This window comes from Eutrigla gurnardus (assembly GCF_963514095.1).
Source record: "Eutrigla gurnardus genome assembly, chromosome: 6".
Taxonomy (NCBI): Eukaryota; Metazoa; Chordata; class Actinopteri; order Perciformes; family Triglidae; genus Eutrigla; species Eutrigla gurnardus.
The window spans coordinates 26,371,168-26,397,466 of NC_139920.1; the positions used below are offsets into that span (position 1 = coordinate 26,371,168).

Here is a 26,299-nt window from a genome sequence, read left to right on the forward strand (position 1 = left end):
GGAATTAAGTAAATCAGGAACCTGAAAAGGCCAATGATAAGGACGCTCACTCCTCAAGAGAGAGAGAGAGAGAGAGAGAGAGAGAGAGAGAGAGAGAGAGAGAGAGAAGAAAGAGGAGGGATACCAACAGCCATGTCTCAAAAGACCCCCTTTCAGGGGCCTCTGTTCTGTCTTGCATACATGACCTGTGTAAAGTAGCCAGAACATTTCCTTTGAACCTGGCCACTGAGACCATTTTAAAAGCAACACAAACAAAGTTTCAACCGCCACAATGTTCAAAAATAACAAACAAAATTAAATATGAGCTCCAAACAAACACTATTTTATTAATGGTTTTATTAAGCTATCGTTTCCCCTAATTGCAAACTGGTGTAATGTCTCACTTGCTCTATCCACATGCACAGAGTTCATGTACTGACACTTTGTGGACTTGGGCAACACATCATCTAAAAAACACCAAGCAAAAATCTCAAAAGCACAAATGTAGGCCAAAGGTTAAACCACTAATAAACCAGTAAAGTGTGCTTTAATTAATTCCCCTGCATTTGTATTACAGCTATTCTTTTATCTACAATGGACATGTTTTCAATTGAGACAGTCTATCAAACTGAGATAACACCAATACGTTACCACATGCTCGACTGCAATGCAGTATAAACACTTAAATTAACAAGGTTGTTTTTACTTCTTCTTATTCGATTCTCCCCCACAATGTCAATTTAACCAATTTAATAATATATGAAGATTTAACCATACAATTCAGTCAATTTTACAACTGAAAAATATATTTCAAGTCAGTGTTTTTCTATAACTCGGGTCAATCTGGTGTTTATAGCTTAAAAGTTTAAAATCCCATTCATCCTATAAAGATCTTTCATAGTAAGATTATAGATAAACGTTTATGCCAATAAAAACACAAAATGTTTTTAATGCGTTTCCTCCGTTCTATGACCGTTTGAATAAAAACAAACGCATCAATTTCAAAACAACAAACGTCACGTGTTCATTCGGCTGTTATTATTGAGGCGTTATAAAACGTGATCGTTATCTCCGGCTCTGCCTCTCTCTGGCAAAGCGTCGAGGCTCCGTTTGTGTTTTACTCGCTACGATCAAAAACATAATTCATTGATAAAAAAAAACACAACAACAACAACAACAGAGAAGCTATCCGCCAGTGAGGGAGACCTTCATACGTTTACTGCGATCTGCTAAAGAGCAAATGTAGGCTAATCCGCCAAACTATAAAGAAACTTCTTAGCGTCGGCGGCTAATTTGTTTACATCCAGGCTGCAGCAGTCGCGCGCGCGCGTACGTACGTGCGTGCGCGCGAGCGCGTCTGTGTGTTGTTTTTGGTGAGTGTCTGTCGCCATGAGAGGCCTTGCTGCGCTCACAGGGCTCAATCCTGCTACTCCCAGTTTAGACTCGCTGCAGCGGACCACACTCGTCCAGTCCCAGCGACTAATCTGGCCCTGGGGCTGACGCATCCAACACAGGCCGCTTAAATATGTACCTTTAAGAGACGGCGCGCGGGGGGGGGGCGGGGATATTACTCAATACTTTTTTTACGCAGGAATATCAATTATTAGCGCTCAGCTTCTCACACGCAACCATCGAAATTACTCGCCCCTTGATTAGACCCCATATGGAACTTTTACGCATGCGCCAGAATGAAGGCGAGAAGCCTCGTGACTAAAATTACAATCTTAATTGATAAAATGAAGAAGAAGAATCGTAGTATTTTCGGAGCTTCGTTAGCCCCACAATATTTACCACCCATGGCAGCCATAAGACAAAAAAACTTTGCTTAGAATATTCATAACAATATTCCTTCTTTAATAATGTGTCTATGTGGAGCTCTTTGCTATGTTAATGGCGTCTTATATTTAAAAAAAATGTTGTTTTTAACCCTCCAATGATGATACATTCTTAGATTTTACACGTGTACCACATCCTGTATTGTTGGTATTTACTTAAATCAATAACATGGTTCTTTCTTCCACATAATACACGAGGAAACTGTAAACAAACAAAAATAAGCGTTTAAAAGAAAAAGGTAAATACTCACTCTCTCCGTTTATTAGTCCACACTGGCATATAATGCAGGTGCCGATGATAAAAAACACAAGTTGTGCTCGCAGCTTTAGCGTCCACCGTCTCATTTTGACTTGAAGATTAAAAGTTGTGCTCTCCTCTTGAAGCTTCTCAACAAAAACAAACGTTTATTTAAAAAAAAAAATGGTTGGAATATCAAAAGTATTGAACAAATTCTTGATTAAAAAAAAATAATAATAATAATAATTAAGGTCCAATACAGCCACCAACTGATTCAACGTTGCCCCCCGTGAGCCGGGGGGAGTAACGCATTTATGAGTCTCTTCCCAGCCAAGTTTGCGCTGCGGACTGGGACCATTAAATAACGTGATCCTGGGTTCTGGTGACACACGTGCGAGTGAAGATCTTCATTTTCCATAAGCGAAGGCGACAGTCCACGTTCATTTGTTTTTAACGGTGAAACAACAGTGTTATTGTTGTTATTATTAATACCCCACATGCAAGGAGGAAGGCGGGGGCTTAGTGTGGAGGTCCACTGGCCCCGGGCTCATTTCTCTGTAACGCGCCACTTCAAAAACACTCGGTAAGAAGTGTGTTTTTTGCTTCCTCCTTGTCGGTTTCTCCGGCAGAAACGAGCCGAAGTTGTGTGGATACACGAAGTGGAGTTGGCAGCCTCCCTTCTGAAGGTCCACAGGTCTCTATGTTCGCTGGTATCCTCTCAGAAGCTTCACCCTTTCTTCTTCTCTTTTGAAGACAAGATTGGAGCACATCCCAGGAAACTCCTCCGAGCAGCTACGTGCGGGAGAAACGTGCAGATACACAGCTTCTTTTCTTTTTTTTTTCTTCTCTCTCTCCCTACCGCGACCTTCCTCTGAACTCCCTCACCCCCGCTGACCACCACGCCGCAAACGAATGAACACCCATAAAAAAAAAAACGACGACAAAACAAAGAAATGGAGGAAACTCGGGAGGTAAACGTTACTTCTTCCCCCCGTGTACCGCGGAGGAAAACAACAGCGGCTCCGTTTTGAGCAGCACGCTACGAAGTGAGAAAACTCTCCGCCACCACGCCGCCCGTTGGTTTTCTTCCTTCTCTCGGATAAACGTTAACGTTAGCTGCTAGGAGGGGAGAGGGGGGGGCAGCTAACGTTAGCTAGCTAATCCAAAACAAACGAGGGTTTCAGTGTCGCGGATAGTTTAAAAAATAAAACAAAACACTACACGGAGATAAAGTCAGTGTCCGCGCGGGCGACAGTCACAAAAACGATGAGGTAAACAAACGTTAAAAAAAGACGACGAGTCAAGTGTAAAAACTTGGATTCTCGTTCCGTTCAGCGGTTGCTCTCCCTCAGGTTCCCCCTCTTTCCGTCTCCTCTTTCTGCGAGTCTCTCTCTCTCCGCCAGTAAACAAGTCCTGCCAGTCACCTCAGCTGGGCCACACGTGGTCCGCGGGAAAACCCGGAGCGGAGCGCGCCGTTTAGCCAAAACCGCCGGCGGTTGCGGATCTGGACTGTCTGAGCCCGATCGCTGCTGCCCGTTGGTGTCAAAACACCGGCGCTCTTTGTCAGAGTGGGAGGAGGCGCACGCGCACCATCGACGCCTCTTTTTTTTTTTACACTGGAATATAGTCAAATACGACGGGCTGCGCGTGTTCATGGGAATAAATACGTCGAGCTGTCTGATAGCGCGCGCGCGTGAGTCTGTGCGCATGCTCAAGTGGAAAATCACCTGCTAAATTGCACTGTGGATAAAATAACAACCACAATAGTCCTGCAGTAATTTTACAGTTTAAGGCTGCAGACAACAGCATGTTGCTGATTTCGATTAATTGCAGAATCTGACAAAATTCCTATTATAATTTTCAGATATGAGGAGTCTAAGTGGCTTACTGTTATTCAATTAAATGTTATTTATATTGTCATATCACAACAGAAGTCATCTCAGGACACTTAACACATTGAGCAGGACTAGAATATGCTCATGATTTTCAAACAGTGGCGAGAAAGGCAGAAATAGTATCAATAATATGTTATATGTTATATAGTCTAACAGAAAATCAGAACATGAGATCATGAAAGCATTTGAGGAAGTAAAATTCAAGATTAATTGCTATCTTTGTTCTTGTTTTTTTAAATGACTCATTAAAAATACATGCAGATTAATGTCATTCAACCGGATACAAAATCAACTCATATGTATTAATCATTTCAAGACTTGGCTTTGATTTAATTGGCTTAATTGTATCCAGTGATACATATTCTGAGCATCTTGGAAATCAAACCGTTGTTCATTAAAGCCACAGGTGAAGTCAAGATGACGCAATTGTTTGATGATGCAAATGTCAACACTGAACCTAGCAAGCACATGACAGTTGATCAACCCTCATAAGAAGATATTGCACAACAGGAACAACGTGCAACTTTACATCTTCAGTGGGAAAAACAACATTGCTCCGTGTCACAGAACGGCGTCGACGTTACACACTTGCCTCGGCCCTGCAGCTGGGAAGCAAAACACCTGCCTGCAGCGAAGAAGCTACACACAGTTCTCAGATTTGCATAGCAATTATCCTTATAATGAAACCTGTCCTGCTGATGGGAACTTAACTGCACACGGTACCTGGGAGTTTTTTCCCCTCCCAAGGCTGCCTGGGGGGGGGGGGGGGGGGGGGGGGCCGGATCTCGCCCCAGCTTTCACCATAACACAGGACCGACAGAAGATAATTTGATCAGAATAGGGTTGAACATTTGCTTCTTGTTTATGGCATATGGGGTGCAGTTTGTGTGCTCGGATGGGTACACGCCGGTCTGCTCGGAGCTCGTGGAGCAGGCTTGTTAATCTGAGGAATGTTGTTACCCAGTGAACAGAGTAAATGAGGTCTTAGTGAGATTAAATGTCACAGGTCTGAAGGACTAAGGGTTGTGGAATCTAGTCAAAACAGATCTCTTTGTGGTAGTCACGCTGTCTGACGCCAACTGGAGGCACACACACACACACATGCAGCCTCTCTTCTCTTATTCCGTCCCACTTCCCCCTCAGGTGCCGCGCATAACACCGCATTTCTTTCCTTTTTTCGGTGGGTGTAGAGGAAGTCAAGTGAATGGCATTTTATCCCACTAACCTACCGAGAGTGCTATTATGAGTCTACACATGCAGCACTTGTGCAGCTCCGCCGCTGTTGTACTACGACTTCATTTCAGTAGGTGGCACTAAAAATAACTCCAGTCAATTCACTTACTCCAAATGTCAAACCGGGACAAAGGGATACAATGTTGTGAATAAATAGGATTAAATATGACCAGAGAGAACAGCGTAGGGAGCTTTGGGCTATGCCAAGTAAACATAATGTGATTCTGTCAGCACATTCACGGTTCCGTGAGGTGGTGGGGGATCCACTCCTTTAAATGATAACTGCAAATGAGGAGTTTTTAATTGAGTATTGTAGGTTTTTTTTTTTATATTTCACTAGTTCTGCCGCTCACAAAGGCAGTCTCCTCCACTGGAAACGTGGATATCATAAAAGCCGCAGCGCCTGTCATGAACATGTTGACACTTCTCCTTTTATCACAAGCTCTGGGGCAGAATTGGGCTGTTTCCACCTGATATCTGGTCGTTTGTTCAGACTGGAGGATATGCCGATATGTGAATGACACAAAGATGGTTGCCAGTTGAAGAAAAAGCTGCAGGGTCAGCACTCAATTGTGTAAGTTGTAAAGCTGTTCCTCAAGCCCTCGATGTTTCAGTGTATATCTTCCTTAGTGTTTTCTGGCAAAGCAGTATCTAAACATCGTGAGCAAATACATACATTTCTTTTCGCCAAGGTCTCTTCTGTCTCTTGAGGTCCAACAAGGTATTGAACATATAAATAAGAAACAAGTCAAGGGACTGCAGCTCTCTAAAGCATCTCTGAGTTTGCTACACTTCATTCAGGAATACCTTTGGAAATGACACACAAGCAAAACTTGAATAAAAGAGTAAAACCATAATGAATGCGGATGCTTCCACAACAGGGGGTCGCCGAAAGATTTCATCAGGGATGAACTGCCCCGCCTTTTCTCTCCCTGTTACCGACTCCAATACCTCCACTCTTATGATATCTTGATCCAACTGAGCAGTCAGGTAACAGCTCCTCGGAGAGAAGCAGCATTTATTAGTATACAGTTGGTGTTCACACATACAAGTTAATGAATTGCAAATGCATACATTTGCACCCTCCATACATTTCTGTAGCATTAACACCTACTTTCGTAATTTGTCTGTTTTTCCTCACACTCCTAGACAGATACAGCAGAACCCCCCACTCACATTCTCTCTGCAGTAACCCTCTGCCGCAGCCTGTAAATGGAGGGATTAATATGTTTGAATGGAGAGTGTCTCTTTCCTTTGTTGGCGTGGAAGGCTCAGTAATTAGCTGCCTGGGGAGCCAGGAAGCAGGAACCTCCGTTCAGCCTGTGTGTGTGTGTGTGTGCATGAGGGCATCCGTGTGTGTTTATGTGTGTGAGATGTCCAAGGAGAGGGTCATGAGCTTAAACAGACAAAGCGTTCCTGGATTATCCTCTTCAAACGGCTCCCCGTGTTAGTGATTTACACTTTTAGCACTTGTTGTTCCGGCTGGTTGGTCCCCGCAGCCTGCAGCCGAGACAAACAACTGCATACCTCTCACTGTCTTGATTATTCTCTCTCTCAATCGCACAATCACGTGCACGGCATGTTGTCATTCGCGTGAGAGGGTCCACACCTATTCTCCTCTCATGTGGAGAAACTTCACATCGCTCCTCTGCAACCTCTGCACAAAAAAGGGGGAGATTACAGAAACATGGGGTGATACACTGCATTAACTGTGGCAAAAGGAAGTTATGTGGGGTTCTATTTTCAGAAAATAGCAGTATAGAATCAATGAAATGCCTGTGGGCGTTTCATAAAGCAAATGAGGTTCGGATGCATCCTGCATGCAAAATGTTGTATCACACTGAGACTGTAGCAGGTCTGCGATGTGGAAACTAAGACTGTAGCAGGTCTGCGTTGTGGAAACTGAGACTGTTGCAGGTCTGCCATGTGGAAACTGAGACTGTAGCAGGTCTGCCATGTGGAAACTGAGACTGTAGCAGGTCTGCCATGTGGAAACTGAGACTGTAGCAGGTCTGCGTTGTGGAAACTGAGACTGTAGCAGGTCTGGGATGTGGAAACTGAGTGTAGCAGGTCTGGGATGTGGAAACTGAGACTGTAGCAGGTCTGCGGTGTGGAAACTGAGACTGTAGCAGGTCTGCGATTTGGAAACTGAGACTGTAGCAGGTCTGGGATGTGGAAACTGAGTGTAGCAGGTCTGGGATGTGGAAACTGAGACTGTAGCAGGTCTGCGGTGTGGAAACTGAGACTGTAGCAGGTCTGCAATGTGGAAACTGAGACTGTAGCAGGTCTGCCATGTGGAAACTGAGACTGTAGCAGGTCTGCCATGTGGAAACTGAGACTGTAGCAGGTCTGCGTTGTGGAAACTGAGACTGTAGCAGGTCTGCCATGTGGAAACTGAGACTGTAGCAGGTCTGCCATGTGGAAACTGAGACTGTAGCAGGTCTGCGTTGTGGAAACTGAGACTGTAGCAGGTCTGCCATGTGGAAACTGAGACTGTAGCAGGTCTGCAACGTGGAAACTGAGACTGTAGCAGGTCTGCCATGTGGAAACTGAGACTGTAGCAGGTCTGCCATGTGGAAACTGAGACTGTAGCAGGTCTGCCATGTGGAAACTGAGACTGTAGCAGGTCTGCAACGTGGAAACTGAGACTGTAGCAGGTCTGCAACGTGGAAACTGAGACTGTAGCAGGTCTGCGTTGTGGAAACTGAGACTGTAGCAGGTCTGCGGTGTAGAAAGAGACTGTAGCAGGTCTGCGATGAGGAAACTCAGACTGTAGCAGGTCTGCGGTGTGGAACACGAGCAGCGTTTCCTCCTGTGCAGGTGCTGTGGCTGTGGGGGCGTATGGATGGGGGTTGGTATTTTGGGACTATGTTCTCTTTTCATTGTGAGGTTCATTTTCTTTATAGTAATATAACCGGAAGCTTGCACTTTCATTTGTGCGTTGCACCTCCTTTTTATTTAATTCTTTCTATTTATGACTTTGTTATATTTTTTATAGGTATGTTTATTTTACTTCATGAACGTTGACCATATACACTGCTGTCTTTATCCACAACACTATTAATTCCTTTGGGTGCAATTTTTTGCTTTATTTGTGATTATTTTGGTCTCATTTTACTTTAAAAATACTATTTATGTTTTTTTTTTCATGCTTCATTTTGCATATAGAAGATGCTGTATGTATCTCATCACCTTGTTGTATCTCTTCTAGTTTTTAGCCAAAATGGTCAACTATCAGATGAATTGCCCTGAGCTTTTGGACAAACATTCGTCTTCCAAGATGAACCCTGCTGATCTGTGATGACCCCCTGACTTTCTTTCATCACACCAGCAGCTTGACTTTTTTTCTCTGAAATCTCTAAATTAAACCTGGTTCAGACATTCGTGTTACTCACATGGTGAATCTGATAAACTTGGGTTGACTTTTCATCTAACGGCACCATCGGCTCCAAATGTTAATTTGTCCAACGCTATTTATGGCCAATTAGCAACAACATAATTATGTCATCAGACCATATTTATACTCTGTAAGGTTTATGAGCCATGCAAGCAGCTAATGACTCCCTTTCTTGTTGTGTGCTAATTAGCATAATGTTAGCATGCTAAAACACTAAGCTGAGCTGTTTAATATGGTGAACGCTATTCCCGCTCAACATCACTGTCATCATTGGGAGCATGTTGTTACTGTCGGCCTTTAGAGAAACATTCCCTCTTATCTCGTCTCTGGTTTGTGAATGGAATGGGGGGGTGAAGCTGATTGGCCCGAACCGGCGATCCAAGTGATTCAGGTGAAGTGAAGGAGCGAGCGGCCCAGTGTGAAACCATTTATGTGAAATGGGAACAGCGATGGAAGATTAGGGGGGGAAGCTGCTGACTATAACAGTAGATGTCAGACTAAGCCATTGATGAGGAAGACTAAAGCTTTTGGAAAGAACACCGCGGTCAGCTCAACACTGTGATTATGTGCCCTATGATGCGTTCGGTGATCCGATAAATCTCCCACATAGACCACACAACTCATGTTGATAATCCATGTTGATAACGGCTGCCTTTCAGGTCGACGCATTGATCCGGCGAGCTCCAAGTTTGCCCGTCTGTCTCCGTTAGGCCGTCTCGCTTTGATCAATCACGTCTGCCACTAATGAAATTGTAACCGTGGGTTCACCGTGCCACCTATAAAGCAGCTTGATGTGCAGTGCTGGGGATTTATGAATAACAGAGTACATCAGCGAGTCTCTTCCACAGCTCAGCGCTCCCCGAGTCTCAGATTCAGACACATGCGTGCACATTGTCAGATATTTAAAGGACACCTTTTAGGTCTATCTGCTTTGCCCACTCTTTCACATTCATGCTCCTCAAGGCTTGAGATGTATTGATTTTGTTTTACCATGATGAGCTAATACAATTTAGCAAAAACACAGTATAAAACTTTCACAGATGTAATCCTGGAGTCATGCCGAGGAGAGATTTCAACCTGTTTCCTGGAAAGTCTCTCATTTGATAAGATGAGATGCTGTAAAAACACTAGAAATTCACTAATTGCTCACTTTTATATTGTAGGTAGTAGGAAGAAGCACTATGCTTGTCTGGTCTCACCCCAATACAAACCCATCAGCCACTCTCTTCCCCAGCGTCCATCTCCCCACAGAAGAGAAAAGGAAGCCAAAAATCACCATTTGCATACTTGAAATTCTGCTTCCTTATTTCTGTACCTCACAAAAGGATTCGTTTTTACATCTTTTTGTAAACTGTCTGATATTTTGCTTCGTTTGATTCCTTCGTCAGTCCATTCCAAAAATATATATATAAAAAAAAATCACCCCATATAATCGATGTATTTGTTTCTCCATCTTCCTATCTTCTTACCTTTGAATATTCGGGTTTGAGTGTTGGACAAAATAATAATACAATTTAAAAAATAAAAATGTATTTAACATCTGTCCATCTGTATCCAACAGGAAGCTGCTGCTAATGGTGAGAGGCTGTTACACAACTGTCTGTTGCTCTCTGCTGTCTGTTGCTCTCTGTTGTCTGTTGCTCTCTGCTGTCTGTCTGTTGCTCTCTGCTGTCTGCTGCTGTCTGTTGCTCTCTGTTGTCTGTTGCTCTCTGTTGTCTGTTGCTCTCTGCTGTCTGTCTGTTGCTCTCTGCTGTCTGTTGCTCTCTGCTGTCTGTCTGTTGCTCTCTGCTGTCTGTTGCTCGCTGCTGTCTGTTGCTCTCCGCTGTCTGTTGCTCGCTGCTGTCTGTTGCTCTCTGCTGTCTGTTGCTCTCTGCTGTCTGTTGCTTGCTGCTGTCTGTTGCTCTCTACTGTCTGTTACCCTCTGCTGTCTGTTGCTCTCTGCAGTCTGTGGGTGACAGCAGCTACAGTGAACGTGACAAAAGCCACTATTTGAAACACATGGCCTCCCGACATGGACTTCCTTCGGAGCTATATGTCACGCTGACCCAGTGAGCTCTCCGATCACTTTGAAGATAAAGCGAGACATCGGGCAGTTTATTTTCTAGAGGAAAGGTTTGACTTCCTCTTTCAGACAGCTCCATCTGTGTCACAATGTCCTGAACTGTAGGACCCTTCAGTAAACCCGGCCTCCGCCCTCGTTACGGCCCCGCTCCGTCATGTGCGTTGTCCTTGGGAGTTCACCTCCGTGTAAGACACTTAACCCTGGGTGACACAAAGACGTCCCGGAGAGGCCAGTTTTCCCACACATGGACCACAACACACTTATCTATAAACAGATTAGACCGCCAAGGTCACCTCTGCTGCCCACACCTCTCTTTCCATGCACACAAGCTCCCGTCAGCTGCTCTTTTTCCTTCACGCTCTCAAGTCTGAATCCACCTCCATCTTTGACTTTCTTCTTTCCCCCCTTTTTTCTCTCTTTCCTCACCTCGGTGCCTCGTTTTCTCTCCTCTCTCCTCACCCCCCCTCCTCCTCCACTCCCTGTATTTGTTCTTTTTCTCACACTGATGGGTGGTTCAGGGGGCCACGGGGCCATATGCAGGGCTAAAGGATTAGCTTTATCACTGATAAGCGACTGGGGAGGAGCTTTGCATGGCGAGCGTGAACCTAACTGCCCTTCCTGAGAGGATGTGTCGGTGACAGATTTATTCACGTATTGTCAGAGTGACAGCGACAACAACACATCCAGAGAGCGAGAGAGAGAGGCCCAGTAAACACAGAGGGCGGTCGAGGGCGGGTCAATGTCACAGCTCCCCCTCGAGTATCGAGGGCTCAGGAAGACCGTGCGTGCTGCACAACATCGGAGTACGGCTCTCACACTTCCCCTCGCACCGGGAGGAGGAAGACACGGGGACGCCGTCGTTTTGTTGCTTCCTTTCATGCACGCACACGTGCGTGGAGACGCCTCAGTTCTTAGAAACCTCTGGGTTCTGTCGTGGAAGTAAGGAAGCCATGATTCAAAACCACATTGACATTTGTAACTACGCCAATAAGATCCAGCAAAAGAGCCTTTTCCTAACTGTATGTTTAGATAAGGAGGAGATAAGAAGGTTAAAAAATATATCGTCGCTTAATCAATCCATCCATTGTCTGCCGCTTATCCTGTATTCAGGGTCACGGGGGTCCTTGGGCGAAGGCAGGGTACACCCTGGACAGGTCGCCAGTCTATCACAGGGCCGACATGTAGAGACAGACAACCATTCACACTCACATTCAAACCTACAGGACATTTAGAGTCAATGAACCTATCCCCATCCTGCATGTCTTTGGACTGTGGGAGGAAGCCGGAGAACCCGGAGAGAACCCACGCTAACACGGGGAGAACATGCAAACTCCACACAGAAGGAACCCGAACCCGACCCGGGAATCAAACCCAGGACCCTCTGGCTGTGAGGCGACAGTGCTAACCACTACACCACCGTGCAGCCCTGCGCCCTGCTTATACAATGTAAACGATTTCTAGTGCTTACATACTAAACCACAAAACTTCAATTTCTTATCAGCTGCTGTAGTGGATGCCAGTTTCTCTTAGAATATGGAAAGTTAAGCCGAGATAGAGAAAGAGAAGTTGCATTGAATTACATGAGCGAGTGGAAATGTGACTTCAGGCCTCACCTTGTTATATATTTATCTATGCAGGAGGATCATGCGACCGGTTACGTGTGCGTCTCTGCGTCTGTCCACGGCTATTCTCACATTCTGCCGCAGCAAACAGCAGAATATTTTGGACGCCCTGTTATGGGCGCGCACGCTCGAGGTACTCTTGTGGTTGCGGTGACTCGCGCTTTTCTCAAAACACATTTTTATTACCTGGTACGCCGCCACTGAGTGCCCGCTGACTCTTTACTCTTTACCCGGCCTCCAGCCGGTAAGCGATAACACGGCTGAGTGCATCTCCGACCACCGGCCGCTACGCTGCGCCCACAGTGGGGGGATAACCGTTTGGGTTGTGTTTGGACAACAGAAGTGTGAGTAAACACACCGATGCGTACCTCTCCGCCAACCGGCTTGGGAAGTGACCTTAAAGCCCGTTGTAGAGTGTTGCAGGAATGAGTCCTAAAACCCAGAAAAACTGGGTCTGTCTTTTGCCTTCATTCTTAAAAATCAGAATCATAAAACTGCTTTCATTCATGAAGATTATCAGAGCGGGGGATCAAAGATTCCCAGGATTCCAGTGACACGGGGAACTGACAATGACCCTCTGTGTCCTCCCTGAATGAGTACATCCAACACTCTAAGGATTTAAATGTCCGTATCCAAATGATCTGACGAGTGTTAAAAAAAGATCAGGAAATCGCTTGAAAATACGTGACGATTGTATTTGCTGTCAACAACCCCATACAAGTAGAGCAGAGATGTACCATACAGGGGGGAAAGGTCAAGTAAAAATGTTATTAATGTATTTTCTCACTGACACACGGATCAACTGGGACGAAATAAGAAAACTCTGCACTTTGCAGCATTCATGACACCATCAGTTACAGGGGAGCAACAGAGTAACTGCAACTCTCAGGTAGTAACCTGGCCCGACGTCTGCAAACCCCCCTCTAATCCTTGATTAGTTTCCTCTTCCGTCTGCCTTTAACTATTGTTATTGACCCTGTGGAATGAAGCCTAAGTACCGGCCCCGAGCTCTTGTCAGTTGTTTGACAGAGAGGTTAGAGTGTGCGTGTGTGTGTGTGTGTGTGTGTGTGTGTGTGTGTGTGTGTGTGTGTGTGTGTGGCCTGTTCTTTTCCGTCCCAGAGGAGCAGAAGTGGGGAAGCCAGGCATCAAGGCTTTAACTATTCTCTCTTCCCAAGTCCTATTTCCAGCCACGGCCCTGAGGCATGCGACTTCAACATCCTGCGACTCAGGCCAGACTGACCACGGTGCTGCTCTGTGACCCCCGAGGGGAAGGAGGGGGGGGCTAGTGCCCTGGACGCTGAGAACGGGAGGAACCGGGGAGGCCATGTTGTGTCTTGAAACTTCCCAGATTGACAATAATAAAAACAGCGTTTGTTTGTGTTCTCACAAGAGAAGGATGGGGAAGTTCGGGATCAGGGAAGCAGGACGAGTGTAGAAGTTCAGCGAGGGGTCCGGGAGTCAACAAACAAACGGTTGCTTTGGACTTACGCAAGCTGGAATTATTGTAATGTAATGAAATTTACTTGACGGAGTGCAAGTGTGTGTGTGTGTGTGTGTGTGTGTGTGTGTGTGTGTGTGTGTGTGTGTGTGTGTGTGTGTGTGTGTGTGATGATCGCATGCCAGAAAGAGGCCCGCTGCGTGAGAGTACAGTGTATCTAGTCACTATAAATAACCCCCAGTTTGAAAACATGAGAGAAAAATAGCCCAAATTAGGACATAAATATTCAGAGCGTGTGCAAAAATAACCAATCCCATCAAGCATGCAGGCTAAGATTAGACAGGTGATGATAGGGAACATGCTGTTACTGTATCAGCAGGACATGTCCCTGCATTTATGAAGTGGTGTGTGTACTCAGTTTAAATTGTTTGTGTCAGAGGTCAAAAGTTGACATGCATTTGTCAGGGATGGTTTTCCTTTTGCTGTGACAGAATGACGTTTCTTTTGTTGTACGTAAAATAATATATACAAATAAATATCACCTCTATATATTATAAATACTTAACTTCCTGTAAGTGATGATGATTAACAACAGCTTGTTTGACTGCGCCCAATATAACCACAGCCATCATAATAAAAACCCAAAGAGCTCAGTGCAAATCTGAGAAAGTGACAGGAAATGACACTTGTGGTCGTCTAAAATCAGCTTCAGGTCCCAAGATCATCATCCGGGAAATAACTGAGGACTCTTTCAATGGTGTGAAAGAAAACCAGAGTAATAATAAGTCATCTAGGACGTGTGTCACAATTTCAAGGCAATCCATCTTATAGTTGTTGGGATATTTCCATCTTTTGGTCTCGAGCCTAAAAACCTTCTGGGGGTTAGTTCTGTTATCAGATGGAACAAAGAAGGAGCTATTTGGCCACGAGGACAGGAGGTATTTGTGAGGAGGAAGGGTGAGGCATTCAACCCTGAGAACACTATAGCAACTGTCAAGCATGGCGGTGCTGGAGGTGGTGGTGGAGGTGGTGGTGGTATCAGGCTCCGGGGGCTGTTTTTGCTGCTTGGTGAATTAACGAGGAAGGCAGATTACCTCAGAGTGCTTCAGGACAAAAACTTAGATGCAGGTGGATGATTTGGGGGTTGACTAAATCAAGCTAAAAGTCAGGCTTTTGGAGTGCTTTTCCCAAAGTCCTGACCTCACCCCCCCCCCCCCCCCCCCCACTGAAAATATGTTTACTGCACTGAAAAGACGAGTCCACGCAAGAAAACCAGCATGGGCTCCAAATCCACCAATTCTGCCAACAAAAGCAGAAGTTTGCTAGATACCATCTGTAATCTTGTTATACTGTCAAAAGAAAATATGAGAACAATAATTCTAATCCCAATACTGCCATTACACACCCTTACAAGGAAGCTTCTGACCGTACTCATGTGGATTTCCTGTTGTTCGGCTGATAAGGATAGTTGTTATTCGAGCATCCCTGAACACGATCAATAGCTCTGCCAGTATTTTTCCTTGCCATGTCTCCTGTTCAGACAACAGATCAAAGCTTTAATTTGCCAGCGTCAATCACAGGAAAGTGAACCGCCACACAATAAAAAGCACAAAAAAAGACATTTTCGATCCCACTGACATGCTGCATGGTTTAGCTGAAATGTCTCTGAGCTACTAAATAAAAAAAAACCTCCAACACTTGATCTCAAACATAACGACGGCAGGTCAAGGTTTCTCACAAGCTTCTCCCTGGTGCTGTGATCTTTTATTCAGAGGTAACATTTTATGATAAATGTAAATAAGAAAATGAGAGAGAATAAAATATCAGTATCTGTAAGAAAATATACCAAAAAGTAAATATAAAGCAACGCGTTCCTGCCTCAGAATCCTGACTGAACTGAGGCTTAACTGATATCTAATGCACATTGTTCCTCCTCTGAATGTGGTGATACGTTACTCCACTGTTGTGCAAAACTGATTCTGACTCAGTCTTCTTCTATTTTATCTATTTACATTTTTTTGCAGCAAAAAAAACATCCACTCCGTATTCCCACACATGGAGTTTTTGTCCCACTGGTTTCCAGGAGATCACAAGCTCTTTCATTAGACCTTCTCTACAGCTGAAGACGCTCACTATTGTAAGCATCCTCCAGCCCGTCTCCCCCCTCGGAGACATCCAGTCATTTAACAAGGCAGAGAGGAAAGAATCAATAGTTAAGTACAAAAGAACTGGAGTTAGACCGACAACCCAACAAGCAGCATCTCTATCGATCTGGTTGGGTTGGGATATGATGGATTTGAGAGGGGGAGCGAGGTCTGCTGGACAAAACGTGGACGTGGAAATATGATCCAACTAAATATGTTACGTTTACAAAACTATACTCCTGTTTCAGCAGAGGAAGAACGGCTGGTATTGAAATCATAATCGTTGTTTGGGCTGCGAGTTCTCAGTGTAGCCACATGTTCCTGGAAACCTTGGAGGAGATTTTTTTTTTTTTTTGCCAAAATGCAGCAGTTTTGTATTTGTAATTAATCAAGGTCCATCTGGTCGGCCTTGACATACCGACCGAGTGGACAAAACATGTGATGAATGACGTGGAAACCATCCTTGAAAGGAACCTTGGTCTCAAACATCCCCACAAATAACAGCTCAGCCAAGGATTCACACCTTTCAGCAACAACACACACACACACACACACACACACACACACACACACACACACACACACACACACACACACACACACACACACACACACACACACACACACACACACACACACACATCTAATCCGATACCTTGAGGAGCCTCCCTTGTTCCAGGAAGGGCCCTGAACCTGCTGTGGCATCTTGGGGGCCTCCTGGGGGAGAACGTGGAGGAGGCTCCAACTTATCACTTTTGTTAAACAGCACATTATTCCAGGGACGGAGCTCCCGGCTCCTCACCCCTCATCCCCCCAGGAGACATCCCAGTCTGGGTTCCAGCCTCAGGCGGAGCCCAAAGCCTCAGCTGTTCCTGCTTCACATTGTCTACAGCACCTTTAAGTCCTTGACAGTTTTTTTTTCCCCCCCTCAAGGACTCCTCCCTGTCTGAGCAGCGATTCTCAGCCCAAGACTGAGAAAAACAAGGAAGACACCTGCAAATTCTTACCTCAGTCCCAATTCTGGTTTTCAACACCAGGAACAGTCGGACATTTTAAGGGAATACACGTATTTGCTTCTGCCTGAGAGTTGGATGATGCCACCCTTGATGTAATATGAAGCTCCAGCAAGCAGCCGTTAGCTTAGCATAAAGACTGGAAAAGCTCACATGGCTCTGTCTGAAGTATATGGTTGCAAATCATTTTCATTATTTATTCATGTAGCACATCTTTTTTATTTATCAATTAACAGTCAATAAATGCACATCACAAGTTCCAACAAAATGGTTCAAAACAAAAACTTTGCATAATATAAAGCATAGAAAAGCTGCAAGCTGGAGAATATTGCTTGATTAATAACTGTTTAATCGATTATCAATAAAGTTGCTGGTTTCTTTTCTGAACTTTAAAAACTTAAGTGTAATAGTGAGATTATGCACTGGACTGTTTTTAGTCTTGGAGCAGTAACTTCCTTCAGTCTCGACGAGAGAAGAATGTAAAATAGTAAATTGACATGTTTGTCTACATGAAATAACTGAGATAAAATGTGTTCAAATGGGGCTTCAGAGATGTCGGTAGTGGTGGGCTGCAAACTTTAGACGTTTAAACTACAGTATAGCTGTTTCTCCTCGTTTCCAGTCTTTATACTAAGCGAAGGTAACTGGCTCCAGGCATCAAACTCTAGGCAATAAAGCAACAAAATGTCAAACTATTCCTTCAAGTCTGCTGTCTTATGATCAGACAAGTGGCAGACAAGCTTTTCCTCTCGGTGTCAACCCACAAAGCCTCCCGTAGTACCAGCAGGTCTACAGTCCTGTCCCCTGGGAGACCCCGGATCCTTAAAAAGGTGAAGGAGCAAAGAACCGAGAAATGAAGCCTCTCAGCAGCCGAGCTACCTGGGCCCTATACATCAAAAAGCTGAGCAGGAACCAGCGGGGAGATTTTTCCCTTCACTGACGACTCTTTCAGCACCACGCTGCCTGACAAATAGGCTGCAAGTATGGGAAGCTTCAGCGTATTAACCCACATGTTGACACTAGGCTGCGGGTGATGGAGGGGCAATAGGGGGCTGCAGAGAATGACATACCGGGTCTTTGGGGTGCAATAAATATACATGCATGGTCAGGGGAAAACACACAGACGTGCAGACACACACACACCAAACAGACAGCAGACAGACGTAGTTTATCTGGGATCTGGATCAACCTGGATCCAGCAGCTGTCACCGATACAGCAGGAGAGGAGAAAGTGTTGTCGGTGTGAGGGAGGGAGCTCCGAGATGAGCCCTCATTAGACCGAGGAAGAGCCAGAGACACAACACAACCACGCGGACAGACAGACGGAGATACAGAAACAGTCACACACACAGGGAGGCGGGGCCTGTCCAGGGAAACAGTAACGGCAACGTGAAAACAAAACAAAACCTCCACAGCACCTGTGTAGACAGGAGAGATTAAGAGATTGAGATCAACAGTGGTGCAACTCTGATCTCAGAAGACACTCGGGGGTGAAGAAATACTGGAAACTACGAAGTAAAAACTGGAAAATGAAACCATAAAAGCAGCCAGTCGATGAGAGAAAACCAAGTTAACTTATTGACTCACGAGGCTCTCACCGTTAATCGTATACATTGTGTGCCGTTCCAAACCACGCCTCAGTGACTGGGTTAAAAGGCAGGAGCAGATCGGGACTGTTTTCCATGAATCAGAGTATGCCTGCGCGAGATAGTGAGTCACATTATAAGCTTAATAAGTGCAGCCTTTTATGCTCCCATTAGGTCATTAACATTACGGCACATTCAAAACTTTGGCAAGAAGAAGAAGAAAAAAGTCAAGAAAAGCCCTCTTTACCCTTTTGCTCCCTGAAGGAAGCACATGGAACAAAGAGAGAATGAAAGGAAAATCTCCTTCATCTCTGTAGGCAACCTAAATCCTGACTGTAGCTGCAGCCAAAAAGTAAATTAAAAAGACTGGAGTGTTGGTGTTTAACAGCCGCAGCGCAGCGCCGAGACGGGATGGAAGTTCCCTCACGCTCAACAATTCCTCTGCTCTCTGTCATATTTAAATACATACTCACACACACGCCATGTTTCCTTCTCCTAGATGATGATTCCTTTATTAAATCACAGAATTTACTGTTTTTTTTTGGAATCCCAGGTTGTTAAAAATCCCTTTATCCACTGCTGTTTATCCTTTACCCAAAAGTTGCTCTCACTTATGGCTTATAACTGATCTATAAAGCAATAGAAAATTATAAATTAACCATTAATAACAGCTAATGAAATATATATCGAGATATTTTACTGAAGGGAGTAAAAGCCCTGCATTCATAATTCTTCTTAAGCATAAAAGAATAGCAGAATAGCTCCTATATGATGTCATTGCATTATTCATTAATGTTTCATCATTTCTGATGCTTTACTGCTTCGCTAGATTCAATGTTGGGAAAGTTTGGATACTTAAATCTACAACAATGCCTCAAATTCTATAAACTGATCATAAAGTTGTGTGCAAAATGTGCATTATCAGAGTAACAAGTAACCATCACACTCAAGTAAAACCACTGGCTGTGTCTTTGTAAAGGGTCTTATTATACACGGGTACCTAATTAATTCTAAAGCTCCATTTACAACAGAGCGCCAAACCCTATTTTCAGGGTGTCCCGGTGGGAAAGGAGTGCAGGAAGGAACCCATTCAGGTTTCCGAGGTCAGAGGTTAAAAAGTGCCATTAATGAGCCCCACAGATCTGGAGGCATTTGCTGACGATAGGAACTGGTTCTTAACACGTCCCAGACTCTGGAGTCGGCGTAGGAAACTAAGACGAAACGGTCTCTTTAAGCTAACGGGATAATACGGCCGTAATGAACGCGGGGGAAACCACAGCGCTGATGAAGTCATGTACTGTAGCTGCAGTCTCCGAGAGCCGATCACACAGCCGGAGCATTAGCATGAGGCCTGAGAATGGAGGCGCAAACAGCTGTGATTTAACTGAGGGATGATGATCCCGCCGCAGTGACACAACCTCATTTGGTCTCCTGGTGGCCTGCATACCTCGGCTTCCAGCAGGCAAAACACCCCCCAGGGATCCTAAAATACACGGCTGGCCGGGCCTCGGCCGTAAAGGAGGGGCAGCAGCCGGGGAGAGGGGGGAGCGAGAGGAAGGGCCAGCGGCGGGGCTGCAAGCCTAGACAAGCTAGTCAGCTCCACAGTCGTCAGACGGGAGTCAGACAGACAACGCAGCAGGAATGTTAACCTCCACGAAGGCTTTTTCACTGTTTGTTCACATGAAAAACAGCAGTTTCCTAGCAGCCATCCCCACCAAATGTCATCAGGCTAAATGAAGGAGGAACAAAAGCTGACAAATGCACAGATTAGCCAGAAGCCACACATGGCTGTGGTGGGCTTTTTCTGTGGCCGACGGCTTTTATTTAGCCACTCTTCGGTCCACAGATCACTTCTAAATGAGTAGCGGGGTTAATTTAGAATCCATGGCTTCATCAGGCCATCGGGGTCACGGAGGCCGTGTATCTGCTCACGCATGAAGCACGTGACTGACACACGGTGGCCACATGGAGGCACTGCATCAGACGTTTCCAACATCACAGGGTGCAACTGGGATTTTAATAATTTACCTTCATAGTTTGCTTGTAACAAACAGCCTGAGTGATATGTGATACGGGGGGTTAACGGTCATTTTAATGAGAACAAAATATTACTTCATCAACATCAGCAGTCATCACCCAGATAAAACACATCATCACCTGATGGACATTTATGGACTCAACCACCAACAACACACGGACTCATAAACAACTAACAGGACTGAGGATATTGGACATATGAGGCGTGGTGAAGTAAATATCTGACGGCACATCGAACGTCTCCAAATCTTAACTTGGAAGATTAAACAATTAAACTGATGCTTGGATTTGTTGCAGCAATTTCCAACAATGTTATTTTAATAAAACGCTTTACTTATTCCCCAATTCATAAGCATTATATCAACGTTTACATCTATCTATCAAACCGACTTCTAAATGCCAAATAGGGGGAGTTAAGTGTTTCCTATTCTAAGTTTTAGCTGTTGATCACTTATAGACATTTAATTTCATTTAGTGTTGATGTGTGGATGCTGTACAGTAGATGGCGGACGGTTTGGGAACTCTCTAAGATGTATGCCTGGTGAAAAAGAAAAGTTTCTACAAAAGATGATTCAGCTTACGTACATACATGTATTAAACATACCTGATGAGGGATTCAAACAATTAAGGCTCAGTCCCTGCTGTCTGGGTATTAAGACTTACGCTGCTGCTCGCCACAAACCATCCAACCACAAGCTCTTCATCTCCATTCAAGTTCTGTCCCGCTTAGAAAAAAAAAAAGGAATAGCGACGCCTCAAACCACGTTTAACTTCCATCAGCCCGTTTAGAGGAAGAATTTCTTTTTTTTTCAAAAGTGCAAATGTTTCAGTTCAAGCCGAGTTGTTTTGGTTTTGACCACTACTGATCTGTATCTCACACACACACACACACACACACAGAGCAGCGGTGTAGATCTATGAGGCCTGCGTAGCTACTGCTCTGTCAACACAGGAGGATGGAGGACTAAGAGTTCGGGATCGCAGGCGCTCATCATCGGAGCCTGGGGAAGATTCTGATGAAGAGGATCATGCTGATGAAGGTGAAGGAGACCAGGATGAGCATCAGCCACAGCAGCCAGTTGACGGACTTCTTGGTGTGCTGCTCCAGCCGCTCCGACTCCGTCTTCAGCTTCTCGAAGTTCATGTCTGCCTGGCGCATGGACTGGCTGAGAGTCTGGGAGGGGAAGGAACACTCGGTGGATGATTTACCTCGGCTTTCTTATTCAGAAAATACTTTTTTTATGTAGTGAGTTTATTGGTTATTTGTCTTATACTGCCCACTTGTGGTCAGAATCAGCTTAGACGTGTGGCATCAGGATATAAAGACAAAAATTCAAACATTGCTCGGTCTGTTAATTAATTAAGTTAATTTGCTCATCTCTGCATAATGGTTGGGTAATTATTAAAGCAAGAGACAGTCACATGCCTCCGTCTCCTCTTGCCTTAACGTCTTACCACAGTCTGACATAATTACTGTCTTTATTTAAGCAGAAAAGTAACGTCTGCACATTCACTCCACATCACAAATATGTGGCATGGAGTAAACGATTCTAATCTACCCCCGTCTCTGTTGAACAGACGGGGTGAGACATATGACCACATTAAAGTTAGGCGTCTATGGCGTTACCTGGTTGTCCTGTTTGATGATGTTCTGTGCCGCCAGCGTGTTGTTCTTCAGGTTTCGGGCCAGGTTGAGCATGTCCTCAGCAAGCTTCTCCTGCAGGTTGTGGTGGTGGTTCAGGACGGCCTCCAGCTCTGCAGCGGACTGACGCTCATCCAGAGGAACACCTCTGCACACAGTCGGACAGCGGATTTTATTTGACTGTAGGCTGATTTGTGATTAACAGATCCCAGAACTGTTCAGAAGCAGCGACTGTCTGTTGTATAAATACATATAAATATACATAAATAATGAATGGTAGTTCTTTGAGACAAGAAAGAATATTTTCAGGTTTACCTTCTGTTTCGCAAGTCTGTTTCCGAAATGCCTACAGAGAGGAAAGAAGAATGTCATCTTTCTAAAATATCACTCAAATGACAGCATGTTTAAATATTACTTATTTCCAGTTAACATTAAATTGAATTAAAAAAAGAAACATAAACTCTTACCTTTGCCTGACAGCCCCTGGAATGACACAAAAGAAGAAAATGTTCAAATTCGACAGAAAGGAGACTTTATTATTTATTCTCTAGATCTCTAAAATACAGTCCATCCTCGGGGCTATAAAGGTCCAGATTTTAAAATGGTAACCTCATTGTGAATAGACTAGTAGCTGGAGGTGGAATCAGCAGTGAGCAACACAATGCAGCGTTAAATAAAGTGTGTAACTCTCAGTGTAGAAGAGGAGATCTCCTCCTACCGTGCCGAGCAGCTCGTCCCTCATCTCTCCGGTGCACCGGGCCTTCGTCTGCATGTGCACCGTTTTAGAGGCCGGCATCCTCTCATTGGCTATCGTGGGTGTACGTCCGGGGGCGAGGAACTGATTAGCCAAAGCCTTTTCTGTTGGTGAAGACTGTGAATGAGGACAGAGGAAGCATGAGATCAGAGCAATAAAACACAATAAAAAACAGGAACTGTTTGTTTCATGGTTTTAAGTTTTTGGGATGTAGAGTTATGATGGCAGAGATACATAGGAAAAAAAACAGAACAGAAATGTCAATAATCTTAAAAATTGTAAAATAAAGAAAAACAAAGCCACTGACCAGTTTCTCTGCCTCGAGAAGTCCTTTCAGAAAATCTACCTTTCTTGAATATTCAGTCAGTATTTCTGCTGTGGGTTTGCTGCAAAAAAACACACAGACGTTGTAATTCACTTGTGTTACAAATTAGCAATAAAACGTCAAATCAAAGAGTCATGAGAGCCAAGAGAGACGTTACCTCAGGCTTTTCCTCAGAGCCACTAGCATCTCCTCCAGGGCACCAACATACTGCGGGACAGAAAACACACAGACAGTGAGAATATGGACATTTGGACGAGTATCGAGCTGGGAACGGAGATGATCTTTGATGCCTTTTGCTGTTGTTTTGCTCTGAAGACCTAAAACCACTCTTCCTGTTAAAAAAAACCCCATGGAGACGGTAATCATGGCTGTCAACTATTTCAATAATAGAATAGAAAAATGAGAATAAATGATGATTAAATCCTTGTTTTTGTAAATGTTTTTAGGAGGTTTTGACTTCATGGTCATTCTAAAGACTGCAGTTTGTGTGATTGTATATAAATAGTGTGAAATCCTTGTAAAAGCAACACATTTCAACAGCACCAAAACATTTGCATCCTTCAAAATAACTACAAAATATAATAAAAAAAACATTTTCAACAAAACCTGAGCAGCATCTCTTTCAGGAATGTGGGATTTATCGCGGTTATGTTGACGATGCGTTCCCGATAAAGTGTGTTAAAGTGGGAATATGAAGCTGGAGCTGGGGGTCAGGACCGTTATTTTAACTGTAAATGTGACTTTAATGTGGTTTACGGTTCATAAGCACTGTGTGATAAAACCGTAGCTGTTAGCTGCTATTAACACAGGAAGCTAAATTAGCGTCGTTAGCAAACAACGTTCAAGTCGACTGTCAACGCTAGCTAAATGTCGTTAAAGGTGAACGGCACTGAAAATAAAACTATAAATCCTGTCGGGCTTGTCAGTGACGACGTGGCTAACTCAGCTGCAGCAGCTAACAACAACAACAGTCATGCTAACTTCAGCTGGTCCAAGGTCAGCGCTGGAAGCTACGACCACTTCCGCTTTCACGTCGCCTTACCTTTTCTAACCTCCATTCAGCTTCTCCTCGTTTCTCCGACGCTATAGATTCACAGCGGGACAATAACCTGATAAAATTGATTTCTAACCTAGAAGCCATGTTTGAAGCTGACGCACCGTCGCAGAGTTACGACGTCAAACGGCTCAGAGGTGATGACGTGTAGGGAGCGTCGCGGTGGAGTGCCCAACCAGCGTTATTCACAATTTATCCAGGGATTTTCCCCCTGATATATATAATCCAACGGGTTTATCCTGTGTTTTAACATTTAATAGGATTCTCAGTGAAATATGGATATACGTTAATAAAGTTACAATAAAGTTAAACATATTTTAAGGTTAATAAACCAAAAAACGTTTTCATGGGTGTATAATAAGCCTTTTCAAAATGACAAATACAATTTATTTTTGCTTATTTTGCCTGTGTTACTCATTTATTGGTTGATATGAGAGCTGCATAGTTTATTGATTTATTTTTAATGTGGATAATTTCCACTCATCATTTGTGACATAATTACCCATCAGAATAATCATATTAAAGTGGAGTAAAAGTAAGTCCTCCTTTAGTTAGGGTTATAATTATTTTCACAATTTAAGAAGATACTCTAAAGTCTAATACATTTACAAGAAATATTTGTAAAGGCATATCTTGTTTCTTATTTTTTCATTTATGTTGATTATATATATTTTTTGTATTCGCATATGTATTCTGATATATTGCATTGTTCAATACAAATAGAAGAAAAAGAATCACCTGGTTGACAAAGGAAATTAATAATAATAATAAAAAAAAACTGATTCCACTGTTATGTACTGTTAACTTCATGCATTTTGGATTATGTATCCATTTTTTTGTATACACTGTTACATAGGTGACATATTTCTTTAATTAATTCGGAGGTATTTGGTACTGAAAAAAATATATTATAAATTATAACAGAAACTATGTTTCTGACTGACAGCGTTATATGAGCTTTGTTACACCTGCATCATTTTTATTAGTCAATAGATTCCACTGACCCCATGTTATTATATATCAACAATTAAAACTAAGAACATAATTTTAAAAAAAACCCCTCAATTAATAAGGCATACCTGTTGATCCTGAGGGGCTTGTGTGCATCCCAACATTTCTCCTGGTTCTTGGCACATTTGTTTCAGCTTTGTTTACCCGTCGCTACACAAATTCCACAGCGGTGGATTGTCTTGTACGAGTCCATCTTCCATAGACAATGTCGTGCTGTAATGGGATTTTGAAAAATCTGAGCATCACTTCGTACAAAGAGGCAAACGTGGTTATGATTCCATGACTATAGTATTTTTTTTAAATCTGGAACAAACTCCTAAAATTCAATATTTAAACAGTCAATCCTGAGTTTTAATCAAAGTAAAATAACTATTACTCTTTTTCTTTTTTTTCCCAAAGAAAAACAGTGACGTTAGTTGTAACCATGTTTTAGATGGGAAACTCTTGATCATCAGATTAAATGGATGAAAATCTTCAAAACAACAAAGACTTTCATTCTGTGGTTCTTTCTTTTGATTCAACTTACCGGTAACTGTTTAACCTTTTCAATAACAGAATTTGTGTTACTTCAATGAACAAAGGATTTCCTGTGTGGCCGAGCAAAGCAAATCCCCCCACATGAGAAGTCATAAAATCTGCAAGACTGAACACTCGGGTGCTGCTCTTTTGTCTAAATCTACAAATTTAAGCACGTTAATTAAATTAAAAATAATTTATGAATGTGTTGTGTTGAGTGCGTCTGTAAACCTTGTTGGAAGAGATTCATTTAGAGTTCATGAACACACAACGGCAGATACAAGCATCACTTTCTGTATTGTCATGTTAATACTAATAACCATTACAGTTCACGTCATTCAGTCCCAACCACACACTCTCTGTTACACATTACACATCAGAACATCTTCCTCATAATCCAGACAAACTAACAGACATCATTCAACAGCAGTCAGAGAGGAACATTAGTATTACGTTTCAAATAAAGTTGGCCAAAAACCTGTGCTTCGGCAGAACTTGCTCATTATCGTTTACTTTGA

The 26,299-nt window shown here is 43.6% G+C and overlaps 2 protein-coding genes across 2 annotated transcripts in view; both read right to left on the bottom strand.

Annotated features, from left to right (window-relative positions):
• The window catches only part of insrb (insulin receptor b), a 75,006-nt gene extending 71,589 nt beyond the window's left edge, over positions 1-3,417 (bottom strand). The window contains exon 1 of the mRNA XM_084011232.1: positions 2,066-3,417. Coding sequence (XP_083867358.1) covers positions 2,066-2,159 — 94 coding nt within the window. The 5' untranslated portion in view covers positions 2,160-3,417. The remainder of the gene's footprint in view (positions 1-2,065) is intronic.
• A 15,536-nt stretch (positions 3,418-18,953) lies between these two features.
• use1 (unconventional SNARE in the ER 1 homolog) lies at positions 18,954-24,376 on the bottom strand. The gene is made up of 8 exons (XM_084011918.1): positions 24,243-24,376; positions 23,358-23,407; positions 23,183-23,261; positions 22,840-22,992; positions 22,589-22,604; positions 22,437-22,467; positions 22,107-22,269; positions 18,954-21,653 (listed from the first exon to the last, which is right to left on the bottom strand). The coding sequence occupies exons 1-8, from the start codon at positions 24,339-24,341 to the stop codon at positions 21,471-21,473; spliced, it is 774 nt and encodes a 257-aa protein (XP_083868044.1). The 5' UTR covers positions 24,342-24,376; the 3' UTR covers positions 18,954-21,470.
• Between the last annotated feature and the right edge of the window lie 1,923 nt (positions 24,377-26,299).